Source organism: Lynx canadensis, chromosome A1 (genome assembly GCF_007474595.2).
Source record: "Lynx canadensis isolate LIC74 chromosome A1, mLynCan4.pri.v2, whole genome shotgun sequence".
Taxonomy (NCBI): domain Eukaryota; kingdom Metazoa; phylum Chordata; class Mammalia; order Carnivora; family Felidae; genus Lynx; species Lynx canadensis.
The window spans coordinates 109,520,814-109,540,733 of record NC_044303.2 but is presented as its reverse complement, the minus strand read 5'-3'; the positions used below and the strand labels follow the sequence as shown (position 1 = coordinate 109,540,733).

The following is a 19,920-nucleotide window of genomic DNA, read 5'->3' as shown; positions in this document are numbered from 1 at the left end:
GCAATTACTGCTAATTTTTATAATTTAGAGTATCTATAGGAAATCTACTTTGTTTAGAAAACAATTTTCAAAGCATTTTCAATACAAAGGGACATGTTACAAACTCTGTATTTTCTTATTCATAATAACCACTGAAAACCACCAAAGCAAGTGGGAATACTGGTTATAGATCACAAAGTTGTCATTTTTGCAGACTATGATTAAGATAATAATCTGCATATGCCTTAAATTGGTATCAGCTGGGCTGACAGAAAATACATATACACAGGATTGTCTTCAAGCAAAAATAGAAAACTATTTATGAAAATACTTTATATAATGTGAGCACCCTTTTCTAGAATTTTTTAAGATTTTTTAAAGAAAATCAGGGGTCTGGAATTTTTATCCCATATAATCTGCTTCTAATCTAAAAAGAGTAAGCTCAAGCATCCATGACATCTTGGTTATAAACCTATGTGCAGTGAAAGGACCCAGCCTTGTTCCCCAAGGATGAAGGTCCAATTTTCCTGATTCCTTAAAGCTTTATTCCTCTGATTTGCTCTGTGCTCCCTATCCAACAACACAGGCTGTCCTCTCAGAGCCTCATCTAGAGCCAGATGGCCTGACCCAGCAGCTGAGTCTAAGGCAGTGCGGGGAGAAGGGATGCAGGGGCAGCTCTGGGTGTCAAGGCCTCTGGTCTAACAGATGCTTCTCTTAACATTGTTCTAAAGTAATCTCTACATCCAACATGGGGCTCAAACCCCAAGATCAAAAGTCAGATGCTTTTCTGACTGAGCCAGCCAGGTGCTCCTGGCAAGAACCCTTCTTTTAGAGGGTCTGCAGGTCCAAAGGCTAGGTGGGAGCAGGGACGCAGTCCTGTGATGGGGCTGCTTTTCAATGAGACTTAGTTATTTTAATGCCTCATGTGGCTCAACCTGGGATGTGGTTTGGTGAACGCCCCTCCTCCACTTCTGACTGCTCTGAAATCAGGATGCATTCTTGCAGTTAAAACTGCATTCTTTCTTTCTTGGTGGCACATAAAACAGAGGTATGTCTTACAATTGATAACACAAGTAACTTTATTCTCATAAGGAGAGTTATGAAGCAATGAATGGTTCTCCGTTAGGCTGATCACGTGAGGACTTCTCAGACCCTTCTCCTGAAAGATTATCTAATGTTGCAGGAAATGCTGGTTAAAACTGGAAGAGGGTAACGGGTAGCTGAGTCTGGCTAACTTTATGTGGCAACAAGGAGTGCTGTGAGGGTCTTCTCACCATATTCCCCAGCAGCTCTGGGTGCTTTCACTGCACAGACACTAGTTTCTGTCAGTTATCTGTGGGCTTCCTAGGGGCTTGAGATACCTGCCTTCTGTCCAGCACTGCATCGTCCTCGCATATCCAAGGCTGTGTCTCCCTTCAGCATCACCACTCGGTAGTTATAATTCCGCCTTTTATCAGAGGCTGATACATTTTCATCGGCATCAGACCGAATTTCTATGTATTCAATATCTGACACAAAAAGAAGATTTCAGAGCAACCTATACTCTGTAGCCTTTTGTCATCTGCAAATATCAAGTAAGCCTAAGAAGCAACGTGACATTACCATTAAAAGTGGCTGAGAGGGTTCATGAGGAAGAAGCAACCCAGATGTCTCAACCCTCAGTCTCTGCTCTGCCTTGCTTAGTTCCCCTATTAAAAGAATTTCCTCCTGCTGGTTTTCTTCTTATCACATTTCAGCTTATCCCTATCTACACTTCAACAGAATCTATTAGGTCATCAGTTAAATATAATATGTACCATAGCCAAATATGTAAGTCTCGTCAGGGTTTGGAATAGAAAACTTTGCATTTTCTTTCCTTGTTACAAGATATTGTCAAGATAAGAATTCTTAGAAAATCTCTTAAGAGATGTTCACAAAGGGGTCCAGGAGGTAATACTGGCATGATGAGAGATAATATGTGCAAAAAGCCAGGGACGGGGCTTTGGAAAAGATCCGTGATAAACCATGTAAATTACCTTGTCCACGATAGGTACTTCGCCAAAGGTCACGAATAATTTTGTTGATTTCTTCCATTTTCATACTGTGAAATTTCATGATTGCTCTAGAAAAAGAAGCCACTGATACTTAAAAGGAAAAATAGTATAATGATAACACTAATTACATGTAATAGTATATATTAAAAGTATATGAATACATAATGTATATACCGTAAGTATCATAATAATCTCCTGAAATAACGAATTACTTCCAATGATAAAAGGAGAATACAGTAAGAGCAAGAAAAAATAAACAGAACAAAAACACTGCTGCTTAGTTACAAATGAATACAGCCAGGGATGTGCCCAGTGCTCCAGAGTCCTTACCTTTTTCCATTTTCACTCTCTCTGACAGGACAAATACTCTCAAATATTGACATTCTGTGAAAATTTCAGAAATTTTGGTAGACTTTTTCTTGGGCTTACTGGAAGGATTATAGCCACTGTAGCCTACCAGTTACAGGAAGACCTGCTGATTAAATGGATGGCAGGGAGTTAAAGACAGCAGGCGAGTTGTACAGGGGTCCTCTAGTCTTTGGGGACATATACACAAGTCTGGAACTGCTGCCGTTTTTCTCTTCTGTTACTCTTCAGGTTTTGCAGAAAGTGAGCCTCTTAAGGTGCTTTAATGCCTCAGATCTGTGAGAGTTTTACCAACCAGAAAGTATGGTTCAGAGAGAGCGACTTAGAGGCTTAAACTGAGGTGAACCTCAAAACTTTTATTTTCCCTTCCCTAGTTGAGGATTAAGAAATTCTAACTCCAAATATGTGCATTCATTTCCATTTGGCCTGTCAGGCTCCCCACCCCCACCCCACAACACTTAAAAAACTAGTACTTTCTAAATACTAAAAAGAGGCAAAGCAATGTTTGTAGAAAGAAAAGTAGACTGTTAATAACTAACTTTGTTCTTACTATAGTCACCTTTCACCAAAAAGCCCTCAGGTTCTTTGGAAAAGGTTTTATGAACTAATAAATGTTGCATCAGTGACAAAAAGGCAAACATCATGGCCATGACCATACAGAGGATGTGAGGCGGACTTACTTCCATTTGCAAGCCTCTTATCTGATATATACAAAAAAAGAAACTGAACGTAATGCTACTACCTCTGCAGAATCATTTCATGATCTTTGGTTCACCAGCAAGAGAGAGAGAAATGACTCAACATAAATACATTTTAAATATCAGATGAAGGATTTTGAAGTAATAAAGACTGGAAAAAACCATATTGTGCTTGTTGATGAGAATGCAGCACGTCTCCATTTTCTACTTTATACATCTGTCTCGGCCTGACATTTTACACTCCTTTCAAAAGGACTGAGCAAAACCTAAGTATTTGTCAAACAAACAATAAAACCCCTCGAGAATGTTCTTGGAACCAATCATGTAATCCATAGCTCTTTACACATTACAATCCTGATTTTTCATATAAATTTTTAAAAAGGTCATTTTTCCATTCAACCGAAAGATCTTTCATAACCTTAGTCAGCTTTCCCAAGGTGGACAGCCAGCTCCAGGTGGGGCAGGGGTGTCCAAGGTGCACACAGCCTCCGCCATGGACTCCTTGTACGACAGAGGTGGCGCATCCTGGCCTGTGTAGGGTCCGCTAAGAAACAGCACTGCAAGCAGCTCAAGTCCCGGGGGAAATCTAGACTCACCAAGGGGTGTATCACACCAAGTTGATGCCTACTGCTGTTGACTAGGCCATCATTAGCTTAGCTTTGTATCATCTCTCTCCAGTATGGAGTTTATAGCCCCACTGTGCAATAGCAGGGGATGATTAAGGTAAACGACATTCAACCCACTTGACGGATAACAATGATATTAGTGGTTACTACTAAAGAACATTTACCTTATGTGAAGCAAAATTATGGTAAACAGGGGCTCCCCGGGTGGCTCAGTTAAGGGTCTAACCTCAGCTCAGGTCATGCTCTCATGGCTCATGAGTTTGAGTCCCACGTTGGGCTCTGTGCTGACAACTCAGAGCCTGGAGCCTGGTTCAGATTCTGCGTCTCCCTCTCTTTCTGCCCTTCCCCCACCCCCTCAAAAATAAACATTAAAAAAGAAATAAAAAAAAATTATGGTAAACAATCATAGGTCATTTAATCCTTACAAAAATACTGGGAGTTAGCTTTGGTTATCTCTGTTTTACCATTAAGAAAACTGATACTGTAATAATAAATTTTCTGAAACAGAAATTGATCCCACTTACAACAGCATCAAAACCAATAAAGTCATTAGGAATAAATCTAACCAAGGAGATGAAAGATCTCTACTCTGAAAACTCTAAGACACTGATAAAAGAAATAGAAGAAGACACAAATAAATGGAAAAATATTCCATGTTCACTGATTGGAAGAATCAGTATTGTTAAAATACCAATACTACCAAAAGCCATCTATAAATTGAGCATAATCCCTATCAAAATTTCAATGGAATATTTTACAAAAATAGAGAAAACACTCCTAAAATTTATATAGACCCACAGAAGACTCTTGAATAGCCAAAGAAATCCTGGAAAGATGAACAAAAAGCAAGAGGCATCACACTTTGATTTCAAGCTACAGTCTTCAAAACATGATTGGCATAAAAATAGACAAACAGATCAAAAGAACAGAATCCTGAGCCCAGAAACAAACCCAAGCATAAACACTCAACTAAAATTTGCCAAGGGAGCCAAGAATACTCAATGGAGAAGGCAAGTCTCTTCCAATAGTGCTGGGATCACTGGGTATTAACATGGAAAAGAATGAAACTGGACTCCTGTGTTACACCACTCAAAAACTGATTCAAGGGGCGCCAGGGGACTCAGTTGGTTAAGCTTCCAACTTAGGCTCAGGTCATGATCTCATGGTTCGTGAGTTTGAGCCCCGTCAGGCTCTGTGCTGACAGCTCAGAGCCTGAAGCCTGCTTCAAATCTTGTGTTTCCCTCTCTCTGCTCCTCCCCCAACTGCTCGCTCGCTCTCTCTCAAAAATAAATTAAAAAATTAAAAAACAATTAACTTTTCAAAATGGAGTAAAGATTTTCATTTAAGTATAAGACCTAAATGAAACTCCTAGAGGAAAACATAGGAAGTGAGTTCTTTGATGTGATGTTTTGGAAATTATAGAATGGCTAAAGAAATCATCAATAAAATGAAAAGACAACCTACAAAATGGGCAAAATACTGGCAAACCCTGTATCTGATAGGGGTTAATATCCAAAATCCATACAGAACTCCTATAATTCAACAGCAAAAAAAGAAAAAAAAAGAAAAAAAAAGGTGACCCTTGAACAACACAGAGGTTAGGGGCGCCAAACTGCCACACAAAATCCATGGATAACTTTTGACCCCCCTCCTCCCAAAACCCAACCACTAATAGCTTATTGTTGACCAGAAGAGGCCTTACCCATAACACAAACAGCCAATTAAATGCTAGCATGGATTTGGAGAAAAAGGAACCCTTGTCCACTGATGGTAGGACTATAAGCAGGTGCAGCCATTATGGTAAACATTATGAAGGTTCCTAAAAAAATTAAAAATAGAATTTCCATAGGATCTAGCAATTTCCACATCCACAGGAGATGAAAACACTATGTCAAAGAGATTATCTGCATCCCCATGTTCAAAGCAACATGTTTTTAATATGAAATTTATTGTCAAATTAGTTTCCATACAACACCCAGTGCTCATCCCAAAAGATGCCTTCTTCAATGCCCATCACCTACCCTCCCCTCCCTCCCACCCCCCATCAACCCTCAGTTTGTTCTCACTTTTTAAGAGTCTCTTATGCAAAGCAACATTTTTTAAAATAATGTTTATTTTGAGATAGGGAGAAGGTGTGCAGGTGCTCACGAACAGGGGAGGAACAGAGAGAGAAGAGAGAGAGAATCCCAAATAGGCTCCACGGTGCCAGCACAGAGCCTGATGCAGAGCTGGATCTCACATATACGAAATCATGACCTGAGCTGAAATCAAGCTGGATACTTAACCAAATGAGCCACCCAGGCACCCCCACAGCATTATTTACAATAGCCATGACACAGAAACAACCTATGTGCCTGTGGATGGATGGATGGATGAAGATGTGTGGTGTATATTATATATATTCAATGGATTATTACTCAGCCATTAAAAAAATGAGGAAATCCTACCACTTAGGACATATGGATGGTCCTTGAAGATATGCTAAATAAAATTAAGTCAGAGAAAGAGAACACTATATGATCTCACTTATATGTGGGATCTACACAAAAACACCAAATTTACAGAAAAAGGGATCAGATTTGTGGTCACCAGATGTGAAAAGTGGGAGGAGGGAGAATTGGGAGGAAGATGGTCAAAAGATACAAATTTCCTTGGGGTGTCTGGGTGGCTCAGTTGGTTAAGCGTCCAACTCTTGATTTTGGCTCAGGTCATCATCTCACAGTTGTGAGATCAAGTCCCTTGTCAGGTCCTGCTGGGGGTGGAGCCCACTAGAGATTCTCTCTCTCCCTCTGCCCCTCCCCTGCTAGGCATGCTCTCTTAAAAAAAAAAAAAAAAAAGTACAAATTTCCAGTTATAGGTAAGTACTAAGTATGAAAGGTACACCATGATGACCACAACTAACACTACCATATGATACAGAAGACAGATGTTAAGGAAGGAGATCCAAACAGTTGTCATCACAAGGAGAATTTTCTCCCCTTTTCTTTTTATTGTACCTGTATGAGACAATGGATGTTAGCTAAACCCACTGTGGTAAACATTTCACAGTATTATGTAAATCAAACCATCAGGGTGTACATCTTAAACTTACACAGTGATGTATGCCAATTATTTCTTGGTAACACTAAAAAAACCCTGAGGTTTGATGAAATTAGTAACTTGGTCCCAATTAGAGAAAATTGGTTAGGATGTTAACAGCCCTTGAATATCATAATTAAAATTAAAAAGGCAGTCAAAATGCCATCTTTAAAGCCACCAGGCTCAGATAGTTTTATGAGTAAATGTTAGCTCCCAAGTATATAAAGTATTACACACCAAGGAAAGATGGAAGAAAAAAAAAGGAAAAAAAGTACAGGCCTATTTTGCTTATGAATACAGATATAAACATTCTACATAAAGTCAAATTTAGTAGTAAAGTATTAAAAAGACCAAGTAGTATCATGGTATCAGTGGTATCATGACCAAGTAGCATTTATCCCAAGTAAGACTTGTACAACAGGAAAAATAATTTAAGATAAGTCATGGCAGGGCACGTGGGTGGCTCAGTCTGTTGAGCATCTGACTTTGGCTCAGGTCACGATCTCATGGCTCTTGAGTTCGAACCCTGCATCGGGCTCTCTGCTGTCAGCACAGAGACTGCTTCAGATTCTCTGTCCCCCTCTCTTTGCCCCTCCCCCGCTTGCTCTCTATCAAAAATAAACATTTAAAATATATATAAAGGAGTACTTCCAAAGAACAACAAAAAGATGCCTCTTATGGCTACTCTCCAATAATGTCCTAGAGATCCCTAGCAATTCAGTAAGACAATAAAAAGAAATGCATAAATGAGGGGGGAAAACTTGTTACTGTTTCTGTGGGTGATATAACTGTGCACTTAGAAAATCTAAAAAATGAGGGGTGGCTGGGTGGCTCAGTTTGTTAAGTGTCTAACTCTTGATTTCAGCTCAGGTCATGCATGATCTCCTGGTTTGTGAATTTGAGCCCAGAGTTGGGCTCTACACTGATAGTACTGAGCCTGCTTGGGATTTTCTTTTCCTTTCTCTCTGCCCCTCCTGTGCTTGCACCCTTTCTCTCTCAAAATAAATAAACTTAAAAAAAAAAAAAAAGGGAAAATCTAAAAAATCAACTGAAAAACTACTAAGACTAACAAGGTGGTCAGAAATAAACATAAAAAAATATTAGTATTATTATGTAGTAAGCAAAATCCAATAGGAAGCATAATAGAAAAGAAGATCATATTCACAATGGTAATAAAAACTATGAAATACCTACCAAGAAATCTAACAAAATGATACAGGATCTAGAGGGAAAAGCTATAAAACAGAACAAACCCTACAATAAAACAAGAACTGATTAAGTAGGAGAAACTTACTATGCAGTGCGTAATAGATTTAATATTACAAACATGTCCATTCTCAAGTAATCCATGGAACCAAATACAATCCAAATAGAACTCCCAATATGATTAAAAAAAATTAATGAAATATATAAAATGACTCTAAAGTTTGGATCTCAGACATAACGTAAAAGAATAAAATCAAAGTACTGGGACAGGAATCAAGATGAAACAAACCCAAATACATGGAGAACTTTAGTTTATAACTGTTATTTCAAGTCAGTGGGAAAAGTTTCAATAGTAGGGGAAGGAGGGAAAAATTATATCACTATCTTTATTTAACCTCAAAATCCAAATGAATTAAAGGATTAAAAGTTAAATAAAACTATCAGAAGAAAACAGTTTTATAATTTAGAATTGGGAAGGCTTTAAAAAATTGTTTTTAATGTTTCTTTATTTTGAGAAAGAGAGAGAGAGAGACACGCAGGGAGGGAGGGGGAGGGAGAGGGGGGGGGAGAGAGAGAGAGAGAGAGAGAGAGAGAGAGAGAGAGAGAGACAGAGAAAGAGAGAATCCAAGCAGGCTCCACACTGTCAGCACAGAGCCTGATGTGGGGCTCAAACTCACAAACCATGAGACCATGACCTGAGCTGAAATCAAGAGTCAACTGCTCAACCAAATGAACCACCCAGGCGCCTGAGATTGGGAATTCTTTCCAAGGGAGAAGCAATAAATAAGAAGACTAAAGGTTTGCCTATCTAAAAATTAAATGTCACAAATAATACCATAAAGTTAACAGTAAAATGACAAACTGGGAGTAACTACTTGCAATGTACGTGAAAAGGATTACCATCCAAAATCTATAAAAACGTGGTACAAATCACTATGAAAAACACAACCTAACAGTAATCTGGTAAAGAGATTTATGAACAGGCAATTCTAAGAGAAGAAATACAAATAGCCTACATATGAAATGACATTTAACCTCACTAGTAAATAAGGAAATGTAAACTCAAGTGAGAATGTTTTTGTACAGTGGATTGGCAGAAAGTAAAAAGGCTGATAATATGAAATGCAGTCATGGAGAAATGGGCACTTTCACATACTACTAGTAGAAACATAAATTTTGTGTTTTTCAAAGGTGATTTGGCACTAACAAGTTAAAAATGCATATATACTCTCTGTCCCATTAACTCTGTTTCTAAGAAGCTATCTTTCTGGTACATCTGCCCAAGTGTGCAAAGACATACACTATAGCATTATCTGTAGTATCAAACATTTAAAAGCTTCCTTATATGTCCAGATCAAGTAGGTAACATCCATTTTATAGAGTATTATGCAGCCATTAAAAATAACAAGGTACTTATATATCTGAATATAAAAGATTTTCATCACGTTAAGTGACGCAAAAGAAAAATACCTACAGTGTGATCTATACACAGTAATAGATCTATACACAAAGATCTATTTCTGTGTATGTAACATGCAAAAAGCCCTGTGAGGGAAATGAAAATATGTCACCAGAGTAATAATACTTAAGTACTCAATAAATGTCAGTCACTGTCATGGAAATGTGACATGGAAATGTCAAGTCCAATGTGAAGCTTGTTCTGTGATTTACACAGTAATGGAGAACAGGAAAGCATAAGTATCTATAATATAAGGCTAAATGGTACAAGCGATACAAATATGGAATATAAAGGAACAAAAAATTACACTGTTTGGGAAGCACTTCAACAAGGTAACATTCCTAGAGGAGAAGCAGCACAGGAAAATGTGAGATATCTTAAGGGAATAAACTCGTTTAGTTTGGTTAGAATATAGTGGGTAGTAAGACATGAAATGGGAAAGACCAGATGTGGAAAGTCTTTCCTAAAATTAGAAGCAAACAGGGACCACTACCTTTAGAAAAATAAACCTGGTAGAAGTACAACAGGAGTAGGAAGGAATAAAGAGGTGAAAGCTTACCACAGGTAAGAGTTAGGGAGGGTCTGACTGAATAGGTAGGCATGGACTGTGGAAGAAAAGCAGTTCTGAGACAGGGCAGGACCCTGTGGAAGATGACAGACACAAACCCAAAGATTAACCTCACATGCCGTGTAGCCCCTGGACTTTATAGGTAATGAACATTTAAGAATGATCTTGAAAATCCATGACCTATAGGAAAATATTATTCTGCTTAGGCAAAGATATGTATTTCACAGGCCGGAAACTGTTGTAGGTAAATGGTCATCTGAGTAGTTACATCAGTCCCACCATGTGCCTGGAATGTGGACATCACTCAGTTACATTTATACTCACTCTTGTGAATTAGTATGTCTTGTGAAACATACTTTATTTTTTAAAAATGTATGAGAGGGGCGCCTGGGTGGCACAGTTGGTTAAGCGTCCGACTTCAGCCAGGTCACGATCTCGCGGTCCGGGAGTTCGAGCCCCGCGTCAGGCTCTGGGCTGATGGCTCAGAGCCTGGAGCCTGTTTCCGATTCTGTGTCTCCCTCTCTCTCTGCCCCTCTCCCGTTCATGCTCTGTCTCTCTCTGTCCCAAAAATAAATAAACGTTGAAAAAAAAAATGTATGAGAGAGAGCGCCTGCATGCAAATGGGAGAAGGGCAAATAAAGAGAGAAAGAGAGAATCCCCAGCTGACCCCACGTAAAAGCACAGAACTTGCGCCAGAGCTCGGATCTCACAAACTGTGAGATCTTGACCTGAGCCTAAATTAAGAGATGCTTAAATGAGCCACCCAGATGCTCCAAGAAAGACTTGCTTATAAATTATTTAATCTTATATTTAAATACTCCTAAACATGTAAGAGATTTCCTTAAAATTTTCAGTAATAATCAGTTGCATTTTATGAGGACAAATTATGGCTTTAGTGGTATTTATATTCTGATGATCTATAAAAGTCTTAAAATGTGATGCTCACAAATGACAAGGGTTTAACCTATTTCTATTTCAAAGGGGGCACTATGAGGCCAGGAAGACAAAAAGACATGTGACAGTGAAACTACGCAGCATGATACTGTAGTGGCAGATCTATGTCCAAACTCATAGAATGTACAACACTAAGAATGAATCCTAATGTAAACTACACATTTTGACTGATTATGATGTGTCAGTGTAATACCACTCTGGTGAGGGATGGTGACAGTGGGGGAGGCTATAGTTGTGGCGTGAGAACGGCGGGAGAATGGTGGTTTGTATATGACAAATCTCAGTACTTTCTGCTCAGTTTTGCTGTGGACCTAAAACTGCTCTAAAATAGTCTATTTGAAAAAAGACAGACAGACAGACAGACAGAGAAAGATATCTGTGCCAACATAGCATGTGGGCTGTTTCCATCCATGTCCCTCTTCCTTCTTCACACAGGCGCATCTTTTAAATGCCAGGTGGTCTATATGGTCCTCTGGCACCTTTTTGCACCATGGCTTCTGCCCCACTAATTAGGTAATCCTCCTTTCGGTTGTAAGTTGTTCAACTCTCCCACACTTGCCTCTTGCTCTTGGACCTTTAATAAAAAGCTTCTGTAAGCATCTGAGTTACTGTACTCCTAAGTCTATGTGGGTTCCAGTTTGAAGTCACAAGTGAAGTTATTAGGCCTCCCCAGAACACTAAGGGAGTCCACTTACTGCTGCTCTGACGCCACTTTTTAAATCATTTCAGGACTCAGCTATTAGCAGAGAACACCTGAAAAGCACCTGAACCTGAATTAGCAGTAGAACACCTGAAAAGCAGACATTCGAGAACAGGTATCTGAGGGGTTGGAAAAATATCACCAACAGATGAAAACTTCACCTGTCAGGAAAAGACCTTTCTAGTTCTTCCTTCTTTCATTATTTAAACCATAACCAGAGTGAAAGATACCAAAAAAGAAAAACTACCATTCTGCAAAATGTGAAGTGATGCTCAAAACCTGAAGTGTGCATAAAATGGCAGAGGGAACTGGATATCCCCCCCGGTCTCAGCTATTTCACTGAATAAAACATTAACTAAGAGGGCCAAATACATACACGCCTTACTAATAGAAAAAAATCAGTTCAGGAGTATGGTAAAAACTACTAACTTCATGAAAATTAACCAACTTAGATTAGAAAAAAGCAGTAAAAAGATTATACCTTCAAAACCCATTTTCCAACATTATCCTCATCCTTGTATTTAAAATTGTACCAGATTTTGAGATATATAAATTGCTAAAACAACTGGCTAGGGCCATTGCTATTGATGGTTACACTGGATACTCTTCCCTACTGCCCTAGTACTTATCACTGTCAGAACTTCCTGTCTTCCTACATTTAGGTCAGCAGAAGTGCTCTTGTAGAAAGGAATGATATCATGGGTGTCACGTTCTACTGAGTATCATGTTCTGAACTGACAGTGATTTTCACTACTTAGCAAAACTCAAAATCTGTCATTTACCAAACTGAAGTTGTAAAGTTTAAAAGAAAAATGACTTCTTTTTTCTAAAGGAAACCCTTAAAGACTATTAAATTAATATCCTAAAACCCTTAAAACTACTGAACTAATTGCCTTTAGCCAGACTCCTAAATATCAGCTTTTAAAATTCAGGCAGTGGTTCAACCACACTGAAAGATAAACATTTAGTTAAAAAAAAAAAAAAAAAACTGCAGTGAGTGAGAAATACTACCAGCTATCTTTTGGTTTTGTAATCTACCTGCTTGATGCTAGAGAGGCTACTGGTGTGAAATTGCACAGTGCTCACAGTGAGGATGAGAATGGTGGCCATGAGGCGAGCACTGGATCAAGCCCTCTTGTAAGCTCTCCTTGAGTACAGGGAGCCAGGCTCTAAACAGACTCACATAGTTGGCTGCCTTGGCTGCAAAACTATAAAAGCTACATGTTTTCATTGAGTTTTAGAAGTGTGACTTAATATGCAACATTCTACATTTGGGGAAAAATGACAGTGGAAAGTTTGGGGCATAGGATAGATTACTGCACTTTTAAGTGATACATTCCAAAAATCATTTAATTTTAATTGATATCTTCTTTTAAAGGGGTAAGGGATAATATATTCTAAATGATGTAGTTTTCCCCCTTCTCATCTAGTAGAAGTGTCTCTGACCACTGGCAATGCTTATAATCAGTGATGTTTTTAGATGATTACTAATAACAGATGGTAATCGGCTTTTCTTGAAAATGCACTGCTAATTTCCTGTGTTACCTTAAATAGACAGTCGAATGCAACAATACACGGATTGCATGCTTCATTCTAAGAGGTGAAACAATGAGGGAAATTTTGGACCTTTCTAGGTGAGAAGGCAAATTTAAGGCTCACAGTATAAACTTTAAGAAGGCCACTGTTTGCAAGCACAAGCCCACAGAGACTCAATTTGGGGGAAATCTGTACCAGTTTTCTTCTCATTTAGAAGAATCCATCTGATTACCAGATAACAGAACTCAGTAAACAGCCTGGCTTTGTTCCTTAGGCAAGCCTAAATTGCTGGAAAGCACCTCTGCACCTCCCCGCCCCCTCAAGCTCCTCCTGACTGGCCCCATCAAGCCCCCTCACACTGTTCTGTGTGATGGCTGTGGCACTGAGGCACTTTTCTCTACTAAAGTGCCCTTTGTTCATTATTCAAGGCCAAGGTCAAATACAGACTGTGGAGCACCTACCATGGCCTCCACTACTGGACCATTAGCAGTTTGCAGGAGGCATAGGGTATATTATTCCCGTCTTCCCCAGAGCTCAACAAGAAAATACTAACAGGGATTTTTGAATAAACATGTGCCTTAATTTAGGGAATTCCTCTTCTTCCTGCTGCCAATGCCTCTTAGGGTATGCAGAGATTGCTTGATGGGTCCTAGGTCTAGTTTTCTATTCAGTTAACATATATGAAACCCTAAGTCTGGAAGTCAGTGTAATTAGACAGTTACCTTGTGGTAGAATACATGCAAGTAAAATTTAAAAGACCAGCCTACCTAATTTGGCCCCTCAGTCGCCTCTACCTATCACCCCACTTTCCGGCTCCCCTTCAAAGAACGTTTTGTAAGAATTATCTATACTCACTGTCTCTACTTCTTTTTTTTTTTTTTTTTTTTTTTTTTTTTAACGTTTATTTATTTTTGAGGCAGAGAGAGACAGAGCATGAACGGGGAAGGGGCAGAGAGAGAGGGAGACACAGAATCGGAAGCAGGCTCCAGGCTCTGAGCCATCAGCCTGACGCGGGGCTCGAACTCACGGACCGCGAGATTGTGACCTGAGCCGAAGTCGGACGCTCAACCGACTGAGCAACCCAGGCGCCCCTCTGTCTCTACTTCTTAACCCCAGTCTCTCCTCATCCAACTCCAAAGCTTCAGTTCAAACCATGCCACTAAGATTGCTCCTCAAAATCATTAACACCGCCATTTGTCAAAACGAGGGGTCACCTGTGAGTGCTCATCTCATCTGATCTCTCAATAACACTAGATTTTTGAAATACTTTCTTTACTTGGTTTTTAAGATACCATGCCTTTTATTTTTTATTTTATTTTAGAAAGAGCGAACACAAGTAGGGGAAAGGGGCAGAGAGGGAGAGAGAGAATTTTAAGCAGGCTCCATGCCCAGCGCAGAGTCCGAAGCATGGCTCAATCTTAGGACCTTGGGATCATGACCTGAGCTGAAATCAAGAGTTGGATGCTCAACCGAGTCACCGAGGATACCGTATCTTTAAAAATTTTTCTACTTCATGAGCTACTTCATTTGATTTGTAAACATTAGGAGTCTTGGGACCCTTCCCTTCTCTATCTATCTATAGTTCTCTCATGTAATCTGTGTGGCTTTAGATACTACATATACGCTGATGATTCCCAAATTTATACCTTACTCCTCAAGTCTAGACTCTATACATCCAACTCCTTGATGTGCCTATAGGAACCTCATTCTCAGTTAAGTATCTGACTCTTGATTTTTGCTCAGGTCATGATCTCATTTGTGGAATCAGGTCCCTCCGGCTCTATGCTGACAGTGTGGAGCCTGCGTGGGATTCTCCCTTTCCTTTTTCTCTGCCCCTCCCCCGCTTGCTCTTTCTTTGAAAATAAATAAACTTTAAAAAAAAAAGTGTCTAAAAAGCCTCTCGATTTTCCTTTCCAAATCCTGCCCATTTCAAGGAATCACAGTTTATTCCACCTTTTGCTTAAGTAAAATTATGTAGGAGCAATCTCTTGATTTTTTTCTTTCCTTTTCCTCCCTTGCATTCAATTCAGAAGCAAGACAGTCAACTCCATTTCCAAAACAAATCTTGAGTCGATCTGCTTCTCTCCATTTTCACTCCTACCTCCCTAGTCTAGGCCACCACCATCTCTTGGATTAATAGAACAGTCTCCTCCACTAGTCTCATTTCTATTCTTGTCCCCCTACAATACATTCTGCAAATAGCAGCCAGTACAATATCTTCAAACTATGGATCAGATATTACTTCCCTACTTCAAACCCACCAGGGACTACCTATCATACAGAGAATAAATGCAAGGGCACCATAGTCTGGGAACCATCTATCTCTGACCTCATTCCCCTGCTCACTATATTCTAACTATGCTTGCCTTCTTCCTAGTCCTTGAACTCCTCCTGTTCAAACTGGTCTTGGGGCCTATACATCAGATATTCTCTCCACCTGGAAGGCTTGCATCTCAGCTTTTTGCGTATGTTGTTCCCTGTCATGAGTCAGGCCCCAGCTTAAATGCCACATTCTGTTGCCTTAGAAAGACCTCAAGTAGCCCCTGAATTACACCTATCACTGAAGTTAATTTTGGGTAATCTTGGACTCTCTTCTCAACCTTGATAAATACTTGATCTTTACAGGTAGATTAAGGCTAACAGTATTCAATTAACATTAAACGTCCCTTCTGTTTAGCTCCCACCCTTGAAAAATTTGGTCTCAAAGAATGTTTAAATAGAAAGAGAAACCTGCATGTTCTTAAAGTTCCACAGTACCAGTAAAGAATAGACAGTATAAGAATTTATATAGGGGCATCTGGGTGGCTTAGCTGGGTGAGTGTCTGACTCTTGATTTTGGGTCAGTTCATGGTCTCACAGTTGTGGGACTAAACCCCGCATATGTTTGGGATTCTTTCTCTCCTCTCCACCCTTTCCCCCCTAGTGCATGTACTTGTGCTCGCTCTCTCTCTTCCCTCAAAATAAACTTTAAAACCTTAAAATCATTAAAAAAAGTAATTTATATTAAAGAACGGAAAATGACAAAGAAAGCTGCCTTAAATGGCCTCTTAGTTTTCCTTATAACTCTGACTCTATACTATTATAACTGAGTTAAAAAAAAATATCCATTTTATAGATAAGGAAACTGAACCCCAGGACACTTAAATAATTTGCTAAATGTCAAACGTCAGAATATGAATTAAAGTAGTCTCCATAGAAAATACTTTTAACCATCTATTACAAATTTTTTAGGCTTTAAAAAGGAAGAATTTGCCAACTTTTACAAAAACATTTTCCGCTTTGTAAGATTTTTATTTTTTCAAGACAACCAATTTAAGTTACCCTACTCTATAAAAGAGGTTTTTAATGATAAAAATCTCTTAGGATTCTTGTCTCTTGAAATAAACTTGCCTTACTAGGAGTAGGTCTCCTATTTCTTAGTGCTTAGAAAATGTTTGACAAGTTTACTGGGCATCTGCAGCATCTGTTGCTTAAGAACTAAAAAAGTAAAAAGCTTCCTAAAGGCATAAATATAGGAGGTAGCTGAAAAGACTAAAAAGAATCTGAAAGGCAAAAGGGGGAGGGGGGAGAAGACAATGTGTGTACATACAGTCTGCTGGGCAAGGATTTTTAATGTCTTGCTAGAGTTCTTGTTTCAAAACCTAGCATTTTGGGGTGCCAGGGTGGCTCAATTAAGTGTTTGATTTTGGCTCAGGTCATGACCTCACAGTTTGGGAGTTTGAGCCCCATATCAGGATCTCTGCTGTCAGCACAGAGCCTGCTTTGGATCCTATCTCTCACTCTCTCTCTGCCCCTCCTCCGCTGACACTCTCCCAAATAAAAACCATTAAAAACAAAAACAAAAATGAATAAACTGGAAAAAAAATCTTAAATTTCAACACTTTAAATTACTGGGTCTAAAAACTAGGGGAGTTTCTGGGGCACTGGGGTGGTTCAGTGGGTTAAGTGTCCAACTTTGGCTCAGGTCATGTGATGATCTCAAGAGTTTGTGAGTTTGAGCCCCGTGTGGGGCTCTGTGCTGACAGCTCAGAGCCTGGAGCCTGCTTTGGATTCTGTGTCTCCCTCTCTCTCTGCTCCTCCCCCACTTGTTCTCTCTCTCCCTCTCTCTCTCAAAAATAAATTTAAAAACTTAAAAAAAAAATAAAATAAAACTAGGGGAGTTTTCAAGATTCACAAAGGTTAAAAAACAAGAGTTCCCGCTTGGTGCATGCATACATTTCCATGAGCCTTTCTGGACCCAGGAAGCTGTGTAATGTTAACCTATTCACTCATGATGAAAGAGAACAAAAGATGTATCCCTAGAATAACCAATAGCCCCACTAAGAGTTTTTGGAACTCTAACTTCATTCAACAAAAGTCTTAGTAGTATTCATTTCTAAAAAATGAATTAAAAAAAAATGACCAACAGAATTGGCTGATTCCCAGTTTTCACAGTAAAAGGATCTAACTTGTCTTAAAATATTATGAGCTTCCCCAAACTTGTATCATCCCAGGTTATGGCTAGGTGATTCTGGGGCCACCTTTATTTTCATCATTAACTAAAATATCCTCATACGAAAAGCAAGGTCTTCCTGCCTTCCTGAGTCCTGTAATCTGAATGCCACTGCTGAGGCCGGTCTGCTGACTATGTACTTTCTGACCAGAAGAAAACTTAGAAGAGATCCTTCTGTATAGTTCTCTTACCACTGAGGAAGATATTTTCCTTTTCAGAAAACAACAAAATCTGAGGTAACTGATACTTCTGCTACAAATGCCTAGAAACAAGATCAAATTTTTAACAATAAGTAGTTTATATTCATAGTTGAGTTCATAAGAAATAAAGGGAAATCCCTATGTGATGGAGACAAAGAAGAAAATGAAAACCAGAATAATCATCTGATACTGCAGCTAAACTTTATTATTATTTTCATAACCTTAGGATTGGGTACTATCAACCAGAAGATGAGACACGGGCCCATGTGAGGCACAAAGTTAGAAGTGATTCCCAACTTAAAGGCTGAGACTCTCTTTTTCTTTTTGAGAGAGAGAGGCAGAGGAAGATGGAGAGAGAATCCCAAGCAGGCTCCACCCTCAGTGTGGAGCCCAATGCAGGGCTCGATCCCAGTACCATGAGATCATGACCTGAGCCAAAATCAAGAGTCATAGCAGGATGGATTTAAGGTTCAGTATTTTACTACCAGTGTAGTTCAATAACTCCCAAATTGAGAAATTAACATAAAAACTGGACCAAGGTTAGTGTTATCTCTGGAACTCCTAGCAGATCAAAACCAAAACTGACTCTATGTCTATGTTAATAGGTAGCACAAATAGCAGCTAAAGAATTTGTGACCTGGAAAATATTTATGAGGAAGCGGGCCAGTTTATTACCAGTATATATAAATCTCTGTAGGTAAGGATGAGAAAGTCTATTTCTGTCTAAAGGGAATAGAGAGAAATGAAGAAAGGATAGTATTTGAGGAGATAATACATGAGAACTTTCCAAAAGTGATGAAAGCTATCAATCTTCAGATCTATACAGTACTTGAACAGACTGAAAGAAAAATGCAGAATGATGGAGACAAATAAAAACCTTAAGACAACAAAACTAGAGAACAAAGGCATATTACCTCCAAAGGAACAATTAGATTGATTTCTCAACAGCAACCATAGAGGCCAGGATAAAATGTAATATTTTCAAAGTGGCAGGAAAACAAAAAAACACACCTCTCAATCTAGAACTCTCTGCCCAGCTAATATATCAAGATTGAGAGCAAAGACTTTCAGTGGCTGAAAGAGAATTCACTACCAACAATCCTACACTGAAAAAATCAGTAAGGGTGGTACTTCGGGGGCGGGGGGGGGGGGGAGAAGGAAAATGGAACCTAAAAAAGCAGAGCAGGTTTTTTTAAAAACTGGTAAACATGAGGGTTTATCCAAATAAGCACTGAGCGGGGCACCTGGGTGGCTCAGTCAGTTAAGTGTTTGACTTTGGCTCAGGTCATGATCTCACAGTTCGTGAGTTCAAGCCCTGCAAAGGGTTATGTGCTGACAGCTCAGACCCTGACCCTGCTTCAGATTCTTTGTCTCCTCTCTCTCAGCCTTTCCCGGCTCATGCTGTCTCTCAAAACTAAAACAAAAAAATTTCAAAGAAACACTAAGTGTGAACCACCACCACAGCAGTAATTATCACTACTTTGAAAGGATAGAGAAACACTAAGAAAAGAAAATACTAGACAACAAAAACACTGCAGAGAAGATCATCCATATTCAGGAAGAAGATAAAGCAATTCACATTAAAGCCATGGTTTTTAAACTTTGATGTGCATAAGAATCACCTAGAAGTTTTGTTAAAATACCACCTGCTTGGGGTGCCTGGGTGGCTCAGGTGGTTGAGTGTCCGACTTCGGCTCAGGTCATGATCTCACACTCGTGAGTTCAAGCCCCACGTCGGGCTCTGTGCTGACAGCTCAGAGCCTGGAGCCTACTTCAGATTGTGTGTCTCCCCCTCTCTCTGCCCCTCCCCTGCTCATGCTCTGTCTCTGTCTCAAAAGTAAAAATAAAAACATTGAAAAAAAATTTTAAATACCACCTGCTTGGCCTTGTCCCCCCAACACATCCAATCCAACAGGTCTAGAGCTCTGGAGCTGGGGGCTGAGAATTTGCACTTCTAATGAGTTCCAAGGTGAGGCTGATAATGCTGCTTCAGGACCTCTTTGAAAATCAACAGCACTTGATTTT

At 39.4% G+C, this 19,920-nt stretch overlaps 1 protein-coding gene and 1 long non-coding RNA gene across 5 annotated transcripts in view; one reads left to right on the top strand and one right to left on the bottom strand.

Moving 5' to 3' along the window:
- RAD50 (RAD50 double strand break repair protein) overlaps positions 1-19,920 on the bottom strand; it is an 89,318-nt gene that overhangs the window by 2,624 nt on the left and 66,774 nt on the right. Inside the window, exons 22-23 of one of the 4 annotated variants that reach the window (XM_030317828.2) lie at positions 1,995-2,080; positions 1,345-1,487 (exon numbers count right to left, since the gene is read on the bottom strand). In XM_030317828.2, the coding sequence (XP_030173688.1) occupies positions 1,345-1,487; positions 1,995-2,080 (229 nt within the window). Of the gene's footprint in view, positions 1-1,344; positions 1,488-1,994; positions 2,081-2,417; positions 2,488-5,282; positions 5,522-19,920 lie in introns of those variants that run through there. The other 3 variants (XM_030317834.2, XM_030317852.2, XM_030317842.2) reach the window with 3 other exon arrangements.
- The window catches only part of LOC115515766, a 40,570-nt gene that overhangs the window by 12,819 nt on the left and 7,831 nt on the right, over positions 1-19,920 (top strand). Inside the window, exon 4 of the long non-coding RNA XR_003969404.1 lies at positions 11,697-11,782. This is a non-coding gene — a long non-coding RNA (uncharacterized LOC115515766). The remainder of the gene's footprint in view (positions 1-11,696; positions 11,783-19,920) is intronic.